The following is a 24,244-nucleotide window of genomic DNA, read 5'->3' as shown; positions in this document are numbered from 1 at the left end:
CCCCACACATCTGCATTGCAGAGTCTAGTGTGGGCAACATGCCACTTGCAATTCACATGTCCATCATTGTGGTTTACTACATTCATTACCCATCCCCTGTGCTACCTATGTATGTCGCCTGCCGTTGACATCATTACCACCAGTATGCCAACATGTGCAGATGATACACTATGGTACTTACCATGGGTGTAGACAACAGGACATGACAATCACACAAATACTGCATCAGGCATGCTGTGATATACCCACAATTAATTCAGCACACAGTACAGTACTGTTAACAACATGATACTATTACTACACATCTATGTGGTCACCCTGTGCATCAGCAACATGTTAGCCTGCACCTGCACAGTTGTTACAGAATGCAGGAGGTGGCACAGTTTCATCATATGCACAGGGTGTGACCTTGGGATGCCTGGGTCAGCCACCCATACCACCAATTGACATGTATGTGTATGTGTGTTGGTGAGGGACAGCAGTAGAAGGTGGGGCAGTGTTGATGCAGTGTGTGCGTGTATGCGGTAGCCCTAGGTATTGTTAGTTTGCATGTGTGTATGGATGCACACAGTTCCACCTCATGGCTGCCATATACTGGTGTTTGTGGACAGCCACAGACTGTACCTGCCAGGTCATACAGATCAGTATCTCTGGCCACGGACACGGTACCTGTGCCTTGCAGGGGTGCTACGGACCGTATCCGGTACCAACCCAGACTGGGTACTGTCATCAGAAGCAGGTGTTCGTTGACTGGACACAGAGCCCTGTCGGGCCTGGCCAGAGCCACGTGCACATGGTCTCCTGGGGCGGTCTGATGACAGCACAGACCCAGCATTGCTGGGGCTGCTGCTGGCACTACGGGGCGCGGCCCTGTTGTCGTCCACGCCGACTGCCAGCTGCTGCTGTTGCTGACATACGGCCACGTCGATGACGCAACCGCCCACCATCACCCTGGCTCATGGACATGTAGTTGTGGAGCCGGTGTAATATGTCCCCACAACGCCTGTCTATGACGTCGGTGAAATCACGGATGGCGGCCGCAATGTCACGCATACCGTCGGTCATGGCTGTGCGACATGCTGCCAGCTCCCTCAGACCCTGTCTGGTGTACCGTTCCATACGTGACTGTGCCTGCATGACAGTCCGAAACATAGCTGAGGTTGTAAGACCTCTGTGGGCATGTCTGCCAGGGGCAGTACGCCCATGGATGCTCCCACGAGAACCCCTGGACATCTGTCTGTGTGGTACCATCTCTGGGCAATGCCCATGGCTGCTGTGTGGGGAAGCATGTGCTGCAGATACCACATTACCCTGGTCAATGCCCACTGTATGCTGTCCATCACCTAGGGACAGTGGTGACAAGGGGTGTATTGGCAGGATAACTGTGCGCATGGATGGGGTCGACAGCTGTGTACTGTCAATTGGCTGACCAATGGCGGACCCTGGCATACCGTCCTGTGCCATTACACCAATGTCATCAGTAGCAGTACCCACGGCACCTGACTCAGGTTCCCTGCTAGATAACACCAGAGCAGCAACAGAACCTGTGGGAAGGAAACAGGAAACACAGTTTACAATGTCTACACACTACCAGCGATGCACACATGCACAGGTGCACACATGCACACATGCACAGGTGCACACATGCACACATGCACACATGCACACATGCACACATGCACACGTGCACACATGCACACATGCACACATGCACAGGTGCACACATGCACACATGCACAGGTGCACACATGCACACATGCACACATGCACACATGCACAGGTGCACACATGCACACATGCACACGTGCACACATGCACACATGCACACATGCACAGGTGCACACATGCACACATGCACACATGCACACATGCACACGTGCACACATGCACACATGCACACATGCACACAGTTGCACACAATTGAACAGTACTCAGTATGCGTGATATCGACACACAGACACAGACGCACCTACATACATACAAGGGGCACCACTAAGTGTGCCAAAAGGTACTATTACTATCAACAACTTTACAGGTAATGTAAATAGACACTCACCAGCATGGATAGGCTGCAATGCAGTGATACCAGAGGGTCCTGCAGACATGAGGAGACTAATGTTAGTGGGCACAACTGTGCCAATGTTACTGAGTATGATACAGGTCAGGAGTACAACAGTTGCCTTTCAAAGGTCTGCAGCTAATATTGCGGATATCACGCTTGCACATTATATACTACGGTGGCAGCTACGAACAAAGGACACACCACACACATGCATTAACTACCAGTGTACACAACAGTCAACTACACATATGACATATTACCTGCACGTTCACTGTCCTGCTGTGCGGCTCCAGCCTCCATCATGACACATGTCTGCTGCTGTTGTTGTTGCAGGTGGACTGGAGCCACTACACTCAGGAGCAGTCCCTCCAGTCTGGTGAGTGGGGGATGTGTAGCCACCCCACCACCTGTGGCGACCTGTTGCCTGTGGATATCTGACGACGCTGACGGACATGTCTAATCAAATCACTGCAGTGATGTCGTACCTGCTCATATGTCCTACTATGCATGCCTATATCATTTACCCGACGGACAAGGTCCTGCCACAGTGCAGCCCTCACCTGCTGATTCTGGCTGGTGCGGGAAAAGAGTGTTGCATAGTCCCGCACCAGGCTCTGGTGTATCTCCTCATCCTCAGCCACGGAGTAGGTTGGATGTCTTGGGTGGGCCATGTACCTGGGAAAAGAGATAAGATGGTATCAGCAATCTATGTTGGCAGACCTTGGCACACATACTACACATGCTACATAACTGTTATGATACCACATATCCCACATATGTAGCATCTGTCTGTCTATTGGTGGATACACATGTAGATGGCCAGGTATCAGTGCTCGGCCAGCAACTGTTGTACAGTACCTGCCAGGCTACGTACGACATACTACTGAACACCAGCAGTCAGCACACCAATTCAGGTGAGGTGCACCTCCTCACTCTGGGGGTTTGTGTCTAGATACTGTATGGCGTACATCGGCGACTACTGTGGGCTGACCACACCCTGCTTGCCCTGGATATACATATCCCACCTCCACCACCAGCACAGATGGCTACAGTGCACAACATTACAGATACAGACATTACACTTTGTAACAGTGATATGGTATCCTTACAGCCCACTGGGCCAGTGGCACAGACACCCCACAATGCTGACCCCTACACAATTGCTTTCTACAGACATCTCCAAGACTGCATGGCTCATGCATTCCCATATATGGCCAGGACACTGTCCACAAAGGGACAGCATCCTGTCCGCGGACCCCAGCCATATACTGATTGTATTACAGTTGATGTAAGCTACTGCAAGACAGAGCATCAGTCTCTGAAGGAGGGTATGTCTGAGCAGCACTGGTAAGGATCTATTTCCCATCACACTGACTACATGGGCAATGTTGAGTGGGACGTCAAGCGTGATACTGCAGATGACCAGGAGGCCTACCTGACCTATGTTAGCGACCTGGTCAGGAGCCATCCTCTATGCCCATGGGTAGTACACTACACATATTTCACCGACACCACAGCTAGACGACATTGTGGCGGACAGGGTGAGTGCAGGTGTCACCCCGCCCTTCCCCTGTATTAAGGCATGGTTATCCCTGCTGACCCTAACCTCAAGGTCATCACAGATGTCCAGGTGAGAGACACACGCATGTCGGCAGTATACACGACATGGACGGGACCTGCTGGTATCCCCAGATGCATGCTACATAACCTCTGACAGGCGCTAAACACACATATAGAGGTGCTATGTTACACTACCTTGACTACAGGGTATGTACCTGTACACTGGCGCACAGCACCAGTGGTTCCACTCCATGAAGGAGGCACCTCACCATACCAATACAATACAAAACAATACATGACATTGTAATACAATACTATACAATATGCTAATGCCCCCGTGTCTACAGCAGCGTACTGTTCTGCTAACCTGACCATTGTGACACATGTGGTGTGATGGTACCTGCTGCCGTCACACAGTTACACAGGGTGACACATATGGCATATTACCTATCTGAGTAACATGCAGCAGGGGTGTGTGTGACATGTACACATGGGGAGTCTCGCATCTTAACACTGTGTGGTTTGTTGCAGGGTGTGTCCTGTCTGTGAGCTGGAACCCGTACCTACACATGTGCACACTATTGCAGTGGCACAGACGACACACAGCAGACAGGTAGGTTGTGGATGGTGGGTGGTGGTACAATGCCTGTTGGACATCTGTCATGGGTGTGACCTCCATATGTGCATCTGGGGGTGGTAACCTGTACGTGGGCAGCATATGTGTACTCTGTGGTGTTGACAGTCACTGTGCAATGGTACTGTGTTTGGGTGCATTGTCACCGTGTTGTACATGTCACTGTGTCCTTCTCCATATCTGTTGCTGTCATGTGAGCTCCATACCATGGCATCCATTACGTGCTGTGGGGGGTACACCGACCTACATGTCCATGCCTGACTGACCATGTGTGCGGACACATACCATGTGCAGCTATTCCAGGGATAGTGTGCCACTGTGACTATCATTGGGGCCACTATTGTACACATGTCTGACCCTGACCACCCCTGACACATGCAGTGGTGGGCGGACACTCATTTATATGGTGGTTACCTGTGTAGGTGATCTGGACTGTGGTATGGTACTCCGGATGTGACACTGGTGTTCACTCCGTGCCTTTGTCACCAGGCACCTGTTGCAATACATCTGTACACATGTGCCTCACTCAAGCTCTGTATACATCTCTCTCTCTCTCTCTATACATATATATATGTATTAAGATATGTCTATATGTCTATTTATATATATATGTACATATGTCTGTATACATTTGCACATATATATATATTGATGTACATATTCTGCTGTAGATGTGGGGGGGGTGCAGAGGTGGTGTGGGCAACAGGGGGGGGGGCAGGCTGTGTTGCAGGTCATCATATACAATCATTCCTGTAGGTGGTCAGATCAGTCTGTCTATGTATATGTATCTACATATATCTATCTCTGCATGTGTGCATTACATAGATATGTCGCTACAATATGCTACCGGCATCTGTCTATGTAGTCCTACATCTCTCTCTCTCTATGTATGTATACATATATGCATATCATATGTATATATATACATATAAGATATATACACATACATATGTTGACATTACTACATAGCCATATGTTGGACAGGTATGTCAGCATATATGTCTACCTTACTGTATACACACACTAACATACTGCTAAACATACATAGCTGTGTAATCTAATTAGTATATGGCAGTACAACCTACGATCAAACGACATATATATGTGCACATAGATGCTCACACATACAACTGTATGTACAGCCTTCACTGATAGTTGCTGTATATCTCCTGCCCATTACACATCTTCATATACATATGGATACAGACCAATAACACATATGGAGGGTTCACAGTATGTACACCTTGATAGTATTACTTTACAGTACCTGTGTTTGTCACAGCTGCGTCTGCTACTGTCTGGCTCTCTGTCCCTGCTGCTCCACTTCACAGTTGCAGCTTCCAGGTAGCTGTTGCTGGGGATTCCTGTCTGTCTGCTTAGTTGCAGTCTAGTTCTGGGTGTGGTTCTCTCTCTCTCTCTCTCTCTCTCTCTCTGTCTCTCTGTCTCTCTGTCTCTCTTTCTCTCTCCGGGTGCAATGTAATTATTGCATGCGTGGACATGGAATACAGCATACTTTTGTAGGTATCTGCATATGCCCATGTGATGGCCTCTGCACCAATTGTTAGCCAGCATTTGCTAATTGCATGCAGCCTGTTGTGTACTGATTGCAGTTCTCACTGTGATTTCAGAACTGTGCTATAAAGGGTGTGTGAAATAGGCGTAGCCCTTTCAGATGTTAAGGGCAGGGACCATGCTGTTATGCTGTGGACAACATTCTGTGAGTGTAAAGGTTGGTATCTCTCATTTTTCTCGGTGGGTTGTGGATTAACATTCCTCCATTCATTTCTCCAGTTTCCTGTACTGACTGTGTATGTACACTAACAACTACAACTACTACTATTGTTAATGTGTGTGTGTGTGTGTGTGTGTGTGTGTGTGCTTTCCTTTCACCTTTGCTTGCACTCTGTTGCTAAGGCTTCAATAGTTGCCCTTTACTGTCAGTACTGGTGTGCCTGCTAGGTGTCTTGACTGTAGTGTGCTGCTGTAGCTTTCCTATTTTCCATGTACATTCACACCCTGGAATGCTTGCTATATCTGCTAGGGTGTTACAGCATGCAGTGTGGTCTGTCCATGGTGTGGGCCTTGACATCTATTAGGGTATGTGAGTATGCTGCTGAGCAGGCCCCAGAGGCTTTCAGGTTCATCAGTTATGTGCCTCATGGAATGGTACATATCAGTGGGGTACACCCATTAAAATGTCTGGTATGCTGCAGTTGTGACTGTGGGTTAGCATGAGCATATGTATTACTACACATTTTCTGCCATGCGAGTGGCGAATACTTTCCGGACTCCATAGTTACCATTGCATGGGTCACACCTTTCTGCCTACTGTTTGTACATTTCACATTGGGTCTGTGGGCATCCTGTAAGACATTCACTGTTGCTATGTCTGGGTTCTTAACTATTCAAATATGGTGGTGTTGGACCCGTCATGTGTACAGATATTTGCAGGCTGTCCACATTTCTGCCTCATAATTTAGTCATTATCTCATGCACACCTTTATCTGGCAAGTCAGTCTGGGCTCAAGTCAGAATATGGTGACAAACATTCAAGTTCCAGACTGCATACCCTTCCAAACATCCCACAAGGTGTAGACCCTGTTACTTTCTGAACTGTCTGCATTTATTGTAACTTTATTTGTAATGTGTCCCTGGTTTTGGGCCTTTGCTCCACATATTTTATTACTTGGTCCGGATGTGTTCCTGTAGGAGGTTGTGGGGTATGGGCAGTGCTTATCCTGCTATGAGTATGTGTGTGTCTTGCAAGGTGCTATGGTGACATTATTACTTACTAGCTTCCAACTAGCATGGCTGTTTCTGTTCACACACTACTATTATGGAAATCCACCAGTTTTGTTTGTGATTCTAAATGTCATGCTTTGTGTACTACACATCTATATTCCCTTTACATTCATTCCTACTGTTAAATGATATATTTACTTTAGCACAGTGTTTCTATATCAGAGTCATGGCTTAGTGGTAAGTCATGCAGACTATAGTTGCCAAGGTCCTGGGTTCGGAACTCACAGTGGGATTTTATTTTTCTTTGGAACTGAGTACAGGACCTGTCAATCAAAGTGACTAAGGCACTTTTAAGCAGTTGTAACCAGGTTAGCGCTGGTTTGCGTGGAGCTCGCATGCGCACTGGCGGTTAGCTCAGCGCACAAGCGCACACCGCTTACAACCGCTTAAACGTGCTTACTCTTCTTACACCAGCTATTTTCTTTGAAACAAAAGAAAACGGCAGACAGGAAAGTGGTGAAAAAGGGGTCACAAAGAGGGTAAGACAGTAGGGAAACAAGCTTGGGATGTGCAGGAGGGATGTAGGTAAGGCCCATAGCTGCCCATTTCTTCAGCAGCAACAGCTGTGCATATGTATGTAATTTGGTGTGACATTTGAAACCTTCCACCCCTGAGAGAGGTGTGAGGACAACAATAATACCTGTTGTACAGCCAATTGGAATTGATGGGTTCCATGTCCAGTAGACATGTGTGCGGAATGGGCAGCTATGTATGGGGCGTAATTTTTTTGTGGATACAGAGTGCCCTTTTTTTTTGTTTTTTCAGGTGAGAGTGGTATGTCAGGTGAAGGTAGTTGGTACAGCTGGGGAGGTAGGTTGGGTAGGTTAACAGACAAGACAAACAAGACGCATACAGGGGCGGTGTATGACACGTGTGGGGGGGATACACAATTGACGGGGACGGAGGTTGGGATGTCCAGAGCCCATGAGCCCACAGATGGCAACAGTGGAACTGATATCCCCACCCATAGGCAGTTGACACTGTTCCTTCACAGCCCAGGACGGGGCTGTGCTGGGGGCTGTGTAGGCGGGGCAACGGGCATGCCCGTTAGTTGCGCCACCCATGCCTCAAGCTGGCGTAGGGGCTCAAAGACAGAGTCCCGAATCTCCCTACGCACCACAGTCCGGACGCTATGGAGGGTGAGTGGTGGATCTCCTCCGGCCACACTTGCAGAGGGGGGGCGAGCCCCATCCCCTGCAGCGCTTCCACCCGCAGGTGGCACAGGGCCACCGGAGGAGGGTCCGGACTGGGCACTAGTGCCAGGTGCACTCGCCAGCTGAGGTGGGAGAGGTGGGTCCGCCGGAACCCGCCTTCCCTGTCGTTCTATGTTTTGCATTATGTCATGACAGTTTGGGTTAGTGACAAATAAATACCATTCACAGTTAGTTGTAACAGCATGCATTAGTATTCCCAATAACCAAACACCCAGTTATTCACACCATTGAACAGCGTGCATAGCACATGCATAATTTGAACAGTAATACACAGTCCAACAACATGCAGGGTTGATTGATGGCAACAGGCCATCAGGTGTGGATGTATGAACGGGGCAGATGCATCAACAGACATGCAAATATATATGACCCAACAGGACAGACGTCCAGGGGTGGTAATTGTGATTGCACATACCATTTTCCCGTGGAATGGGTTGTAGATGGTTAGAGGGTGGGGTAAATCAAACATAATATTAACACCTTCGAATACTACTACATATGCTGTACATTTCTAATAGCTACAGTTATATACACACTACTGTTCTAACTACAGTGTCCTATATGTTAACTACTTGACCTTGCAGATGGGACTGGGAGAAACATATCCAGATTTTGGTGTACACATTCCACATGCAACAACACTTTGGACAGATGTTTCTGTTTGGTTCTGAGTCTCACATGCATTTAATTATGTCCTGTCTGCAGTATAGTTTATTCAGGGGTTATTACTACTGTAGTGCTGTATTCCTGACACTTTCTCACACTCTCTCACCTGCTTTCATGTTACTATTCAGACTGGTACTTCTAGGCTTTATTGACATGTTTTAACAGTAGTTATTACAGTTATTTCCAGCACTCTCACTTCTGTCATGTTTCAGTATTTCCACAGGGATATATCTCACACATGTGGTTTCATCCTCTTCTGCAGCTATACATTTCCTGCTACTGCAGGTTGTGTACTATTTTCTTACAGGCAGGGCAGTTTTATTTCAATATATGTGTTGGTCAGTCTCATTATTTTCAACTTACAGGCTAGGGACTGTTGTGATCAGGCAATCCATACATACACTTTCACACTGTGACCTGCAGATCTGATTCCTTCATGGCTACACTGCACTCTTATGCTGACTGTCATACATTTATATATCTGTACAGTTAATAGTAGTGGCTTACTAACCTGCCTGGTGGCGCAACCGCACCAGCCTATCAGCATAGGCTATGCGGTTCGCAGAACGGACACCTGCAGCTGTAATATAAAAGAAGTAATATTGGAATACACATCTCCATGATTTCAGGTAGTTTAACTTTCTACAAACAGATTTTATTGATACTTACTCAGTGGTGGGGCGTTGGGTGATTGCCGGGCCTCCTGGATCCAACGGTTCAGTAGGTCCTGCTTCCGTCTCTTCAGGTCCGCATGGTGGTGACGGACCTGCTCACCTGTCCTAGGAATTCCTGTGGCACTGGTGAGTTCCTGAGCCAACTGGTCCCACGCCTCAGCCTTGTACGCTCCCCAGAGGACCTGGCCCTGCATGAGTTGGGCCTCATGGTTGTGGACTAGGAGCCAGGCCATGTACCTGGACTCCTCAACACCCCACCTCTGCGCCGGCGACTACCCTCACCTACACCTGACATTCTAACTGCAGGTCTGTTCTACAATCGTTTATGCTGTGTATTCCCGCCTATGGGGCTTATATAGTCCGTTTTTCCCGCACATATCTGTGATTGGCCGGTTTGGAATTGTATCAACTTCAGTAAACCTGCATTGTCATGCTGTAGTTTGTGTTCATTCCTATATATGAGCTAGTATTGCATTTCTAGGTACTGCTGTCATGGCTTAGTGGTTCTGTACCTTGACTATGGTGTATAGTATCCTGGGTTCGAACCTGACCACTGCTTTTTATTTTCCATAACTGTCTAGACATGTTGAGGGGTGTGTCTGTGTACAGGCATTTTGGATACGGCTTGCTCACCGTTGCCCGTCAGTTAGCTCGTTTGCGTGGTGCGCAGCTCCGCGCAAACAGGCTACGCTGGTTTAACACTCATTTGGCTATTGGCACACATTGGCCGCTTAGCTCAATTAGGGGCACATAGATTTAGCGTGGTGAACCGCTGCTCGGCTACGGGCACTCATTTTGCACCAGTCAAACCGATGCTTATCTATGGGCACATAGCCTCACTCTGTTGAACTGTAGCTCAGCTATGGGCACAGCTGGCAGTTTATATTCCTTTCTTAGCTCACATTTATTCAATATAAATAGGCTATTACATTGCATTGTACATATATTCTGGTTTTATGTGTACATATATGTGTCAGGGACTTGTTTCCTGCTTATTTTGCAAAAAAATTTGTGATGTGGGGGCTCGGACCATGGATGCCTGCTCTGCAGCCGGCATCTCTACCGCTACGCTATTGCTTCCTGGCTTATTTTGCATATGTAGTTCTTATATGCTTTCCCATTGACTGCTAACTGTAGCTGCGCTACGGGCACGCCAAGCACGAAGCACTCACGGTTAAACATCTTTACATTTTAAAAAAAATATGACATGTTCATTTAGATTGTTCTATGTTTAATAGTCTGTGAGGGCATGTGTTGTGTTGTGTTTATTCACATTTCCGTGGACTGTGTTGTGGGTGTGTACTGTGGGCACTTTTAACCTTCTGGGGGCATGTCTGCTTGCAGGGCTGGGCCTACAGACATGCCCCCTACTGTCTTACACGGCTGTGTTCGACTTAGGTGTGATTCAGCATGCTCTCATGAATATGCAGAGCATGCTGACATCACTCAGTTTAACTGCAGCCTCCGTGTAAGAGTTATAACTCTTACACGGAGGCTTCGTGAATCCTGGGGAATGTCACGCGTGCAACCTTGGCATCGACCTTTCCTAACGTGTTTTGAGTTTGTTGAAGCGGGAACTCCTATATGAGGGTAACACATTTTCCATGCATTATATACAAACTATAAATACTGCACTAATTACCTGTTTTATAGTTTAAACTTCATGTGAGTGAATTGAATGTCAGCACTAACTTTCCCATCTTCACTGTTATTGTCATTTACAAACATATTAATTTTTTGGACATTTTTGATTTCTTTAAATTATAAAGAAAAAAGTTAGAGTACAGCTGGGTCTACTTTAGAACAGCGAATGATCAGATGTTACATTGACCCCTAAACGTTGAACTAGCAAAACAGCAAACGGCTGGAACAGCGATTTTTTTTCCCCAGGAAAAAAAATCGCTGGGCCTTTGTCCAGGTTGTGCTATTTCCTCCACAGTAGTGCAATCTCGGAGTTGGTATATTTAAGTAGGGTGTGTGTGTGGGGGGTACAGCCCCCCACTTTATTTAGTGTTTAGTGTTCTTTTTTTTTTCACTGTTCCGGCCATTCAGTGTTTTGGAGATTTGACGTTTAGGGGTCGATATAACAGCGTTCGATCATTTGATCGTTTGTTATTATAATATAGACCTGTACAGTTGATTTTTGTCAGTAATAATTTGATTTTAGGAATCATCGACTTAAGAAACTTAAAGAAAATGTTATTTAGAGTCAGTTTGTTACAGCATAAAGACTGACTACTAGTGTCACTGAATGTTCACATGAAACATAAATTTTAATTAAATTGTTTGTTGATAGAGACTATGGCTTGAAACCAGTACAGAACATAGCTCACAATGTAATCAAATATAAATGATATATCACTGTATATTTTAGGCAATAAACCTGATTTCCAATGGAAAGGAAGCTGCTACATACACTAAGACGTGTGAAGTAACCACTTGCACTGATGCACTGGCGTTAAACATATTGCGACTAATAAACTGAAGATAATATTTGGTAATCTGGAACTGGATACATGATTAGGTTCTAAAAATTGTTTTGTAAACAGAAGATGTTGAATTTTAAAGGCATGTCTTGAGAAAGACACTTTTTAAAGCCCAGTCTATATCATGCACAAACCTAAACAAAGTTATTTTGCTATATTTGTTCAGCATATTGATATGTAGGATATATAGATTTATAGCCCTTGTTTAATTTGACATAATATTTGGGACAAGGACACATAATACACATAATACCACTGGTGTTAATTATGGATATAGGTGTGAATTGTGAAATGCTTTATGTGTGTAAGCCCACTAGAAAACATTCTGCATGACTGTATGAGCATAACTATGCTATCAGACATCGCAAAAAATGCCTCATGCAAACACAGTGAAGCATATCCTGAGAAGGTACTATACGCCTGAGAATGTTGTCCTTTTGATGAGATGTTGGTGGTAGCTCAGGTGGATGTAAAAGATCCTTCATCATCTATCAAAAATAATAAAGGACATTACCCAATACCCAGACCAATTTTCCCTAGTAGTATAAATACTGTGTTGGGTCTCTCTTAAAAAGAGACTACTAGACTACTGGGAGTAACCTGGTCAACAAAGTATAAATAAAAAATGTATTTCAAATACTTTTAAAATCTAAATTCCTAAACTAAGTCACAAATATCTGCTGCTTTATTTATTTAATTACATACCTTTTGTATCTTGCCATGCCTGATCTGTCCACTAAATTCTTCCCAATATTATTTTAGTTATCAATTTATTGAAAATTATATATTTTCCATACATTTTTATTAATTATTTTGCATATGAGTAATAAAACTGCACATTATCACACTTTTAATAGCCTTTTTATAAAAGTCCTTTAAATTATTCTTTGTTTCATTCTTTCTCAGTCTTGCCTTCTTCTAATGTTTTTGCTGGTATTAGTACTGTACTGGTCTAACTTTGTAAACCATATGATCTTTATGCATATTAAAGGTCCATTTTGGGGGAACAGCTTACAAAGTTGTTCAGCATAATAAAGTTGTTTCTTATCATTTTTAATTTTTTTTTGTGTGTTTATTTTGTTTTCAGTTACACTTCTCACATATGTTTGTTGATTGTAGTTATTTGGAAATCACCCAGATAGTAAAAAAATGAATATATTTTTTATTTGATAAGTGCCAATATTACAGTCACACACTGTATTAAATTCCTTGATTTAGTTAGTGGCTTGATTGGATGAAAAGACGTTGACCTAGAAATCCTAATTCTCCAATGGGAATCTAAAATATTTTCCTGTGGGATTTGTAAATGGATGTCCAAATATAGGTATCTTTGATGTTTAGTGAAATCATCTATGCCACATTTGGAATCAGCATGAGTAATGAAGGAATGGAAAAATCTGGAATTTCCATGATTCTGTTAATTTGTTAAGGGTAGAATTTGCTTAAGTGGAAACTGTTTCTTTGGGAAGACAAAGAACCCTGAGTAGAATCCTGTTCCCATTTCAGAAACAGTAACTGGTTTAATTGCCTTTTCTGACAGTGAGGAGTAGAAGCATTCTCAGGCTAGAGAACAAGAACTTGGCAAGGTTTCTGATATGTTTTACATCTCGGACTTTCCTATAAATTCTGTTACATGACTTGAAGAAATTATTTGTAGCATCAATGTGGTTGGTACTACAGATGGCTAACTTGATAAAGCACAAACTATATTGTCTACCAAAGTAACGTCTAAAGAAATGGGAATTAGGAAGAGAGGAGAAGACTAGAAGATGCACCAAAAGTCTACCTTTTCTATTACAAAACGAGTTTCTTGAAGGAGCTGAAAAAGAGCATTGTTTTGTCTATTTTCTATATTACAGCATCTTCTGCATAAATGCTTTTTAGTAGTTGTTGGAAAGTTAATGAAAAAGGGCAATTTTCGTCACACTGGGACATAATGCTGTAAACCTTGTTTCCAAAGATGATGTCATGACTGATGACCACATCAAGTAAGGCCACCTTGCCATCCTCATAGCATGACTGAACATTAGCCAAGCATGACCTCTCATGACTGTACCTAAAGCTCTTGTGCTACAAGATTCCTCCACTCTATCATAACTGTATTTGGTCATATTGACAGTAATTTATTTGCTGTCTTATTCAGTTTCATTATTTTTCTTTAAATTTTCCCATGCATAGTTTACCAGTTCCCTCTTGTATTTAATTTAGAATTGCTCCCTGGCATGTGTTTACATGAGCATGGCAATTAGAAGGTTGCATTCTCAGGCTTGACATGGAACAGAAATATTCTACCATACGCATCGACAGTACTCCCCTCTCTATTCAGTGAGAGACAAGCACAAGAAAGGGTTCTCTTAGCATATGAATGCTAAAGAATAGGAATGGCAGGTCCACAATTGCATGATCAGCCTGATTCTCATGACCATACATTTAGTAAATAGTTTTGCGAGTGGATTAGAATAAAACCTAGCATGATTTCTACTTCATAGAACTGCAAATACAAACTTTATATGTATTTTTCCAGTTCCATCATCTAGCTCCACTGTCTACTTGTATTCAGTGCATTGCCAAAAGTAGAAATCTCCAGAAAAGGTCCTTACAGTTTCATCTATAAAAGTATTTAGATGCATACAGTCTCTCTGAAAGTAATATCCTTGGGATGAGAAAGTGGCATCTATATTTTCAATAAAAGGAAAGCAACCATTGCCACAAGTACTCCTATTCCCGTTTGTGAAAATCCACAATTTCAGTGTTTTATCATGTAATGCTCAGCTTATGGATTCAGAATTTAGTATATCCAGAGGCTGAACGATTTAATGGTGGAGCATCAAAGGGTAGAAATGAAGGTCACTGTTCATCCTGTGAAGTTAGTTAATATATTGTTGAGGTGGCTCTAGCTAGTCAATATAGGACATAATTAGTGAAGGTGAGCATACAGTCATTGAAGGGTTCTTAAATGATGCAAAATATATTGTTTTTGTAAGTTTGGATATCAGGTCATTTCTTCTGGAATACACCAAATGGCATCAGCATCTTAGGTGTCAGAAGCTACTCTTCAGCTAACAACTTTTTGGTCAGATGACTTATCATGTATTTTTCTTTTTTTGTGAGTATTTTACTTCTCATGCTCTCTAGGTTCATAGGTAGGTACTAGGCTATCTGCCCAAAGGCATTTATAAGCCTAGCTGGAATGTGTTGGCTTTCGCCGCCCCCTTAGATTAGTTCCCTGTGCCTCTGTCCAGCAGGGCCACTGAAGTGATCCCTGGGGTAAACTTTCTGTTCCCCATCCACTCGTCAAGGTTTCTCTTGAAGAGTGCTAGCGAGGAGCACTGCCTAATGTAGATTGGAATCTTGTTCCAGATCATGGGAAGTCTCTGGGACAGGAATCTATCCCTCCAGCATGTCCTATTTAGTGCTGTGGTGAGGTTTAGATCCCTACAGCATGTGGCTCGAGGGGATATGCTTTTCTTTAGGTGGTGCATGTCCATCAATTCTGGGTTGGACATGGCCTTGTATGTCAGGCAGAGATCACCCCTGAGTAGGCGGTATGCAACTGAGTACAGCTGGGGTTTCTTCAGTCAAGCTGCATACCGCATCTGTTTGAGGCCAGTGATCCTCCTGGTGAGGTAATTCTGTTGTCTTTCCAGCTGTTGCAGGTGTCTTGTAAGGTACATCCCAAATGGGGCATTGTACTCTATGATGGGTCTGATGAGTGATGCGTAGAGGGGCACAATGACCTCTTTTAATCTGGATGCAAACCCTTTTGTTATTAGGCTGGCCACATAGAAGGATTTTCTAACTACTTTGGCAATGTGATTATCAAAGGAGAGGTTACTATCTACTTGGGTCCCCAGATCCCTTATTACGTCTTCTGTATTTAGGGGGCTACCACCTATGTGGTAGTTTGTGGGTACTTTGTTTTTTCCAAAGGGATGAGTATGCACTTTTTGGCATTTAGCTTGAGGCCATGGTTTTGACACCAGGTATCTGTCTCAGTGAGACCCTTTTGGAGGATGTCTGTGTCCACCAGAGAGTCAATTATAGCCCCTAGTTTGCAGCCGTCTGTGAACTTGGTCAGCCATAGTCCATCTGTGCTTGCCTGTACCTCTGAGAAGTATATGTTGAATAGGAGGGGTCCTCAGACTGAGCCCTGGAGAACACCACTTGTAACCAGTTTAGAGTCAGACCTAGCTCCTGCAACTCTTACCATGTGGGTTCTGTCCATGAGCCAGTTGGCAACCCATCTCATGTCATAGGGGCTTATGTTCAGGCTGGTGAGCTTGTCTATAATGAATGGGGAATGGTGTTGAAGGCCTTTACGAGGTCTAGGTAGGTTGTGTGGACCACCTTTCCCTCATATATAGCCTTGGTAACTGTCTCAATGAAGTCCACCAGGTTTAGGAAGCATGATCTGCCCTTAACAAAGCTGAACTGGGTAGGGTACAGTGTTTGGAGGTTTCCAATGTCCCTGTTTATGAGATACATGATGATGCGCTCCATAGCCTTGCAGACCAAGCTAGTCAGGCTTATAGAGCGATAGCTCCTGGGGTATGTTGTGGCTCCACCTTTGTGGAGCAGAACAGCCGTTGCTGTGCACCACTCAATGGGCACGTAGCCTGTGGAGAGTCTGAGTTTGAACAGTGTGTTTAGGTGAGGGGTTAGTTCATCTTTGAGCTTGTGTAGGACACAGCCTGAGACACTGTCCAGTCCCATTGATGCTGTGTTTTTGGCTTTGGAGAGGGCTGTTTTAACCTGAGTGTCTGTGATTTCAGGGGCACTACATTCTTCTGGTATGGTTATGGGCCCTTTTGGGGGTGAGAGGGGGGTGAAGTTTGCACTGAACCTGCCTGGCAGGATGTTGGTGATATTGGTCGGTTCAGTGTATTTTGTGCCATTCTGCACTAACTCCGAGCAGATCTGAAAATTGCCATTTAGATTCTTGACATAGCTAAAGAATGCCTTGTGGTTATCATTGGAGTCCTTGGCAAGTTTTTTTTCAAAGCTCGTCTTGGACAGTTTTATGAGGGATCGTAGTTTCTTGCTGATACTGATCAGGGATGTCTTCCCTTCTTGGGATTTTACTCTTTTCTGTACTAGTTTCCTCCTTCTATTGTATAGCTTGTTTATGGCAGGAATCCACCAGACTGGTTTCCTTTTCTTGGAAGAGTTAGTCTTGGTTTTGCTTGGGATAGCACGATCCATGCATTCTTGTAGGTGCCCGTAGAGTGCATTAGTAAAGGATTTTGCAGCTTGGATAGTGTTATCCTTTGGCATGGGGGCTTTGAAACTTTCCACCTCGGTCTTAAGTAACGTGAAGTTTGCTTTTGAAAAGTTGATCACGGTGGTTTCTTTGACTGGGGGTGGGGGGCGGAATGTGGATATCCATAATGATTAGTTTATGGTCAGATCTAACCGATGAGGGGTTGACCTCTGGTGTAGAGCACCGGTCACTCATGTTGGTGATGACAAGGTCCAATATGTTGTCACCTCTGGTGGGGGTGTTGGCCAGTTGATCCAGGGTGTTTAAGTTTATAAATTCTAGGAAATGTTGGGCAAGGGAGTTAGTACTTGAGTAGTTCTCCCAGTTAATGTTTGGGTAATTGAAATCACTCAATATTAGGGTGTTTGGTAGGACCTTTATGTTTCCCAGTGTTTCCAGAAATGTGGAATGGGGGTCCAGGGACATGGTGGGTGATCTGTAGCAAGCTATAATTTGAATTGCAGTTTTCTTTTGTCAGTGATATTCATCACCACTGAAGGGGTGTTTTCTTCAAATGTTGCACTTTCCTGCAAGTTTAAAAGTAACACTCTGTGGTGACTTGTTAACTACAGTTTTATGAGTTTTATTTAATAAATATGTACAGATATATACCTCTATATATTAAAAGTCTTTTTTTTAAGTTTTTGTAACATTTCACTAGTCTATTTTGGTGTTGTCTACTCTCAGACATAAAATCACTCTCAAGGAATGTGAATTTCAGTGCATTTTCAATAACTGTAAATTCTAAGGGAAGAGAAGTTTACTGTTGCCAATAGTAAATCTGTTTTCAATGTGCAACTGTTTTGTTTAACAAAAGGCTGTCAGTGTTTGTGTTACAGAACTTCAAAGCAGTGCTAGTAGCTCAACAGGGATCATACATGTCTTTGGTGCAGAAGGCTGTGGGTTCGAACAGCATGTAGATGGATTGCTGCTACTGCAGTGCACTTTAAGGGGGGGTGGGAGTGTTGCACCCCTAAATGTGTTGTCCTTTGGATGAGATGTTACACTGAGGCCCCATCTGTCTGTGTTAATGGTAGGTACTTTGAAATCTTTTACATCTACCTGAGCTATCAAAAAGAGTTCCCCAATGCCCTGGCCAAATTCCCCCTGGTAGTAGAAATGCCATTAAGGGTCTCCTCTGATAAAAATGCTACTAGCCTAGTGGGATTAACCTGGTCAACAAAGGATATTTGAATTAAAGTTTTAAATTAATCTATATCTCTATCTTCATTTCAAAAGTTAAGAAGAAAATAGTGTGCAAGCTGATAGTTAGCAGTGCTTATGATAATTGGGGCGGAGGGCAAGTAATGGGACACCAGTATGGCTGCAGGGGGACTGGTCTATTCCCCTGTCTAGGGTGCCATTTGACCGTGATCAGGCTGTACCTTATGTAGATGTTTAAGAAAGATGTATCAAAAATCTGATTGCACCTAACCTCGGACACAGATCAGAGAAGAAATGGTATGAAAAAAAAACCTTGCGACATTCGCAACAAGTCTTCTGTATCTGTCAAATATAAACTTACTGCTAGCAAGTATGTAAATGTAAAAAAATTAGCAAAGTCTGAATAAGAGTTTGTTTGTTTCACTTCCATAAGCAGAAATAATTGGGCATTTTCTTTCCTCTCTTTAAGAAAACTAGTAACCTTTTGTTTATAGGATGCTGACTGTTGGCTAATGGAAAGTAGCTAATTTCTGTTTGAAAGACTTTTTAATGCAGTAAATTCCGATTAACGATTTGGAGTGACTAGGTTTACCATTAACCAGTGCATTAAAGTTTGTCCAAATACACTCCCATAAACCCTTAGCAGTACGGCAACAGCTTCTTATTCCTTAATGCCTAACATAGTTTTTCTTTCCACCCTCCTGGGTCAAAATCTTTCTTCTATTGCTTTTTTACTATTGTGGAGTAAACAGATGCCTCGGGTATATAAGCCCCCCTCAAAAAAAAAGAAAGATCCTGCTATTTAGATATGATTCACAAAAAAAAATGTTTATTTTCAACTAGTACTATAGAATTTGCCCAAATGCACTCTTATAAACCAGTCACAGTTACAGACATTAGTTTTGCATTCTTTATCCATAATGGCATTAATTCACTATGAATTCTGGGAGGAGTTGATGTCATGTTTATTTAAGGTAAAGTAGAACAGCATAACGTTTAATCTATTTGAGTTGCCAGCTAAATGATTTCATATGTATCCAGCATATAGGAAGACTGTTCATGTAATGCATATCGTCGGATATAAATCATATAGTATGTAAAAGTAGTTATACCTCCTTTTACATATGAAGAAACTCAACAGTTTTCTGCCGTGGTTAATTTTGCTACTGAATTAGCTTTTACTGATTTTGTTAAAAATAAAAGTGAGATTCGTTATAATTTGACTAAATTAGAATGGTGGGCTCTGCAGGATTTTAGTAAACAGGAAAAATTAATGTTTAAACTCTCAGACAAAGGTAATATAATTGTAGTAATGCGCTATATGCAGTACCTAAAAATGTGCTATGACCTTCTTACTGATAGAAATGTATATAAAGTGGCTACTACATCTGAATATAAAAATGCTGTGATACAGTTTCAGGAACTGCTTCATAAGGGATATAGGTTGCGTTATCTATCTAGAAATTATGTGGAAAATAAGTTTAGTACTGATATGGCATGGCTTTCTTCTTATTGTCTTCCTAAAATTCATACAAATTTGCATGACCCTCCAGGATGGTCTATAGTTTCTGCATATCACTACTGTTTTACATAATACTGGTTTGTTGTTGCATACATATTTGTAGTCTGTAGCCATTGAAATTACCCTCTTATATTAGATACACATTTGATTTTCTTGAGAAGATATCATATTTGGAAATGACCAGTAAAATGTACTGGATTACAGTTGATGTAAAAACCCTTTATACCAGTACACAACATAATTCTGGTATTGAGGCTTTAACATTTTTTAGTCCAGTAGCATATGATATAATACAACTGGTCCAGTTTTGTTTAACGCATAATTTTTTTTTGAATTTAACAAGGAAATATATAATCAATTTCAGGTTACTGCCATGGGTGTGCCTTTTGCCCCATGTATGCTAACCTTTTTATGGGCCTGTTTGAAACAGAATACCTTTATAGACAGGGTTTATGCATAAGTTTGTATTAAAATATTACAGATACATTGATGATTTAGTTTTTGTATGTAAGGGAGGGTATGACTTGGTTGGGAATTCTATAGAAAATCTGCATGATAATAGGCTGGACTTAAGTCTGATGGACTTCAATGTGGCAAAAATATAGTTTTTGGATGTAGGTTCATCTAATGGCAAGGTAAAAACTAAAGTTCATAGGAAATTTGAAAATGGCAGCCATTTTTAGATGGACATAGTTGCCACCCCCCTCATATAATTAAGGCACTCCCCTATGGTGAATTTTTACAAATTTCTAGGTTGTGTAATGACAGTAATGAGTTGGAGAGACAGTTATATAAGACAACCACTATGTTGTTGGGGAGGGGATATGATAAGGAAATTGTTGAGAGGTCTTTATACCAAGTAAGGCATGAGATCTGGTTAGCGGATGTTAAAGTGGGTGGATGTAGCTATAAAAAATTGAAGGGGGAGGGTATACTACTCATAAGTTTATATAGTTACTACATATAATATATTTAGTGAGCAAGTGATAAATATTATAACGTACTGTTATTTTTTTTTAATTTAAGGAATTTGTAAACACATTATGTGATACTCATTTGGTCTCCTTTAAGAGGGGATGTAGCATTAAAAATATGATTGTTCAAAGTAAATTCACTACACCTGGGAACAGTTTATTTAAAGAACTTAATATATATGGGAATTTTTACTTCCAATGGTTGTGTTAGTTGTAAGTATATTGTTAAAACATTTCATAAAATTAATGGTATACATTTTAGACCCAATGTGAGACATTGTTGCAATACAGAAGGAATAGTTTATGTATTGTGATTTGTTTTATATAGGGGAAAGCAAGAATGTTTTCAAACTTAGACTACTGGAACATGTTAGGGATTTTAAGAATGTTAGACTTGGAAGCCATTTTGCTATGCATTTTAAGTTACATCATAATAGTTATCTGGGGAACTTAAGGCCACCATTTTGGAGCAAATAACTCCCTATGATAAATGTTTCAATATCAAGGAAAATTATTGCAAAAAGAAACTGTATTCATTGTAAAATATGGAACCCTGACCACTGCTGGATTTAACACAGATTGCAATTGTTTTTTTTTTATTTTATTATGTAATTATTTAATTGTGTAATCTGTATTATCAGGTTCTTTTAGCAACACTATTTAACGTGTGTGGTTATATAATGTTTTTTACCCCATGAAGGCTGTTAAGCCAAGGTGCTAGAGTTTTTGAATCTGTGCCATGTTCTAAAATAAATACTTCTTGCTGGATTTACTGGCTTTTGTTGTTTCATCTAAGTAGCAAATTTCTGTTTGAAAATGTTTTTAATGCAGTAGATTCTCATTAACAATTTTGAGTGAATAGGTTTACTGTTAACTAGTCCCTTAAAATTTGTCCAAATGCACTCCCATGAACCCTTAGCAGTTTAGCAATAACTTCTTACTCCTTAATGCCTAACATAGTTTTTCTTCCCACCCTCCTGGGTCAAAATCTTTCTTCTGTCTATTATTTGTTTTATTATCATGGAGAGAGTAAGTGCCTCAGGTATACAACCCCCCCCCCAAAAATAAAATGATCCTGATGTTTAGATAGGATTTGCAAAAAATATGTTTATTTTCAACTAGTATCATAGAATTTGCCCAAATGCACTGTCATAAACCAGTCACAGCTACAAACATTATTTTTGCACTCTTTATCCATAAAGGCATTCATTTGGTATGAATTATGGGAGGAGTTAATGCCATGTTTATTTAAGATAACGTAGAACAGCATAATGTTTAATCTATTTGAGTTACCAGCTAAAGCAGTTCCATGACCATTTTGGACGTCTTGCTTTATAGTTTGCACACTATATGGCTTCTTGTCTTCATCCCCCCCCCAGTCTCTTTTACAATTTGCATTACTATAAATAGTGTATGTGTGCGTGTATGTGTCTGTGTGTGTCCAAAGTAACATTTACCCAGAGTTGAGTGCTTCTTGGAGTTAATAAAAAAACGAAATAAAATGCACAAACTACTATAAAACAAACACAATACTGGCTATGGAATAAAGAAAGAGTTGTATCTTATGTTAAGCACTTTTCATTTACTGCATTAGTAAACTTCATCAGACAAAATCAGTATAACAAATTCACAACAGTTAAATAGTTTAAAATGTGGCGCCCTTTTTTCAACTACAGGAAATGACATCACAAACCTAAATGTTATGCTACTTCCCCCATTGCATGTACCATTATTCATATTCATGTATATTACTATACATTCCAAATACCCCAAATGCGAACAATATATGCTACTATAAAATTTAAAAATTGTTATAAAGTTCCTAAGATATTAAATTAAATATGTATACATTTATATACATAAATAAAGTCTTCATTTTAAACAAAACTTATTGGCATTACCAAAGCAACCATTTATCTACCTAAAGCTTTCAAATTTAAGATGCTGTTAATACTGCAAAGATCAATAAGTCCAGGCCATGCATAAGAATGAAGCATGAGCTGCCGTATAAGTTCTGCCTTTTCCAATTGTAGTTCCCAGGGACCACCTCTATCATCACTAAGCACTTGCTGCAATATTGCAAATCTAATATAATGATCGTGTTGTTCATGCACATGTTTGGCTAGTGCATTATTTAACTGATCTTTCCTTATTGCATACATGTGCTCATAAATTCTTTCCTTGAGAGACCTGGTGGTTTTTCCTATAGAAAATGCTGGGCAGAGATGACATACTGCCACATATATTACCCCCTTAGAATTACAATTACATTTGCCCTTAATAATATATTATATGCCCTTTATTTGCATGCATTGGCCTTGATGTATGTATCTACAATAATTGCACATTCCACATCTATTCATAATACCCACTGATTTGTTGGCCATACTCCAATAGGCTTTTAAAGTTACCTGCTCTCCTTGCCACCATTTTGAAACCATGACACAATTTTGTTCTGATGTTCAAATCCTCATCCATAAGTGTCCAGATTTTCATCATAATAGCCTTGATTTCATACAAAATGTGTGTTAAATGTTGTTATAAACAGTGCAGCATTGTCCAGGCAGTGTTCACTCACATCTAAAGGTATTGAGTTGTTATTATATGATAAAATAGGTACAAAATGACCATTTGATCTTTTTGTTTTAACTTTATTGTGCAATTCCCTAAGAATATGATTGGGATAGCCTCTCTTTTTAAACATGTCAATCAAATTATTGCACTTTATTTCAAAGTCCTTTTCCAAGCTAACCATCCTTGCCGCCCAGACAAGCTGTCCTTTAACTACTGATTTCTTATTAATTGCTGGCTGCACACTAGAAAAATGCAAGAATGAATTTGAGCAGGTCGGTTTTCTGTAAATATTTGCTATGAATCTTTTATTGTCCTTAACCTTACTCAACATGACATCCAAAAAAAATAATCTCATTATTGTCCACTTGTGTGAATGCCAAATAAGAAGTGGTTTAATTAATATATGAGAGAAATGAATCTAGTGCTGCTTGACTACCCTTCTACAGGATGAATATGTCATCCAAATAATGTAAATATAGGCTAATGTGCTGAAAAAATTCACTACCATAAATGTACTGCTGTTCCCATACAGCCATAACTATATTCGCAAAAATTGTGCCACAAGGTGAACCCATGGCTACACCCACCTGTTGTAAAAAAGATCATAGTACCAACCACCCTATCCAAAACAGAATTACAGTGAACCAAGTTA

General features: G+C 41.7%; 1 protein-coding gene across 1 annotated transcript in view; it reads right to left on the bottom strand.

Annotated features, from left to right (window-relative positions):
* Positions 1 to 24,244, bottom strand: part of LOC122800403 — a 104,330-nt gene that overhangs the window by 68,301 nt on the left and 11,785 nt on the right. The window contains exon 2 of the mRNA XM_044069851.1: positions 22,940 to 23,087. Within this exon, the coding sequence (XP_043925786.1) occupies positions 22,940 to 23,087 (148 nt within the window). The remainder of the gene's footprint in view (positions 1 to 22,939; positions 23,088 to 24,244) is intronic.

The sequence above is a fragment of the Protopterus annectens genome, chromosome 4.part0 (assembly GCF_019279795.1).
Source record: "Protopterus annectens isolate FY-2018-M chromosome 4.part0, PAN1.0, whole genome shotgun sequence".
In the NCBI taxonomy this organism is placed as follows: Eukaryota; Metazoa; Chordata; order Ceratodontiformes; family Protopteridae; genus Protopterus; species Protopterus annectens.
The sequence above is the reverse complement of the archived record's forward strand: the minus strand, read 5'-3'. Positions and strand labels throughout refer to the sequence as shown.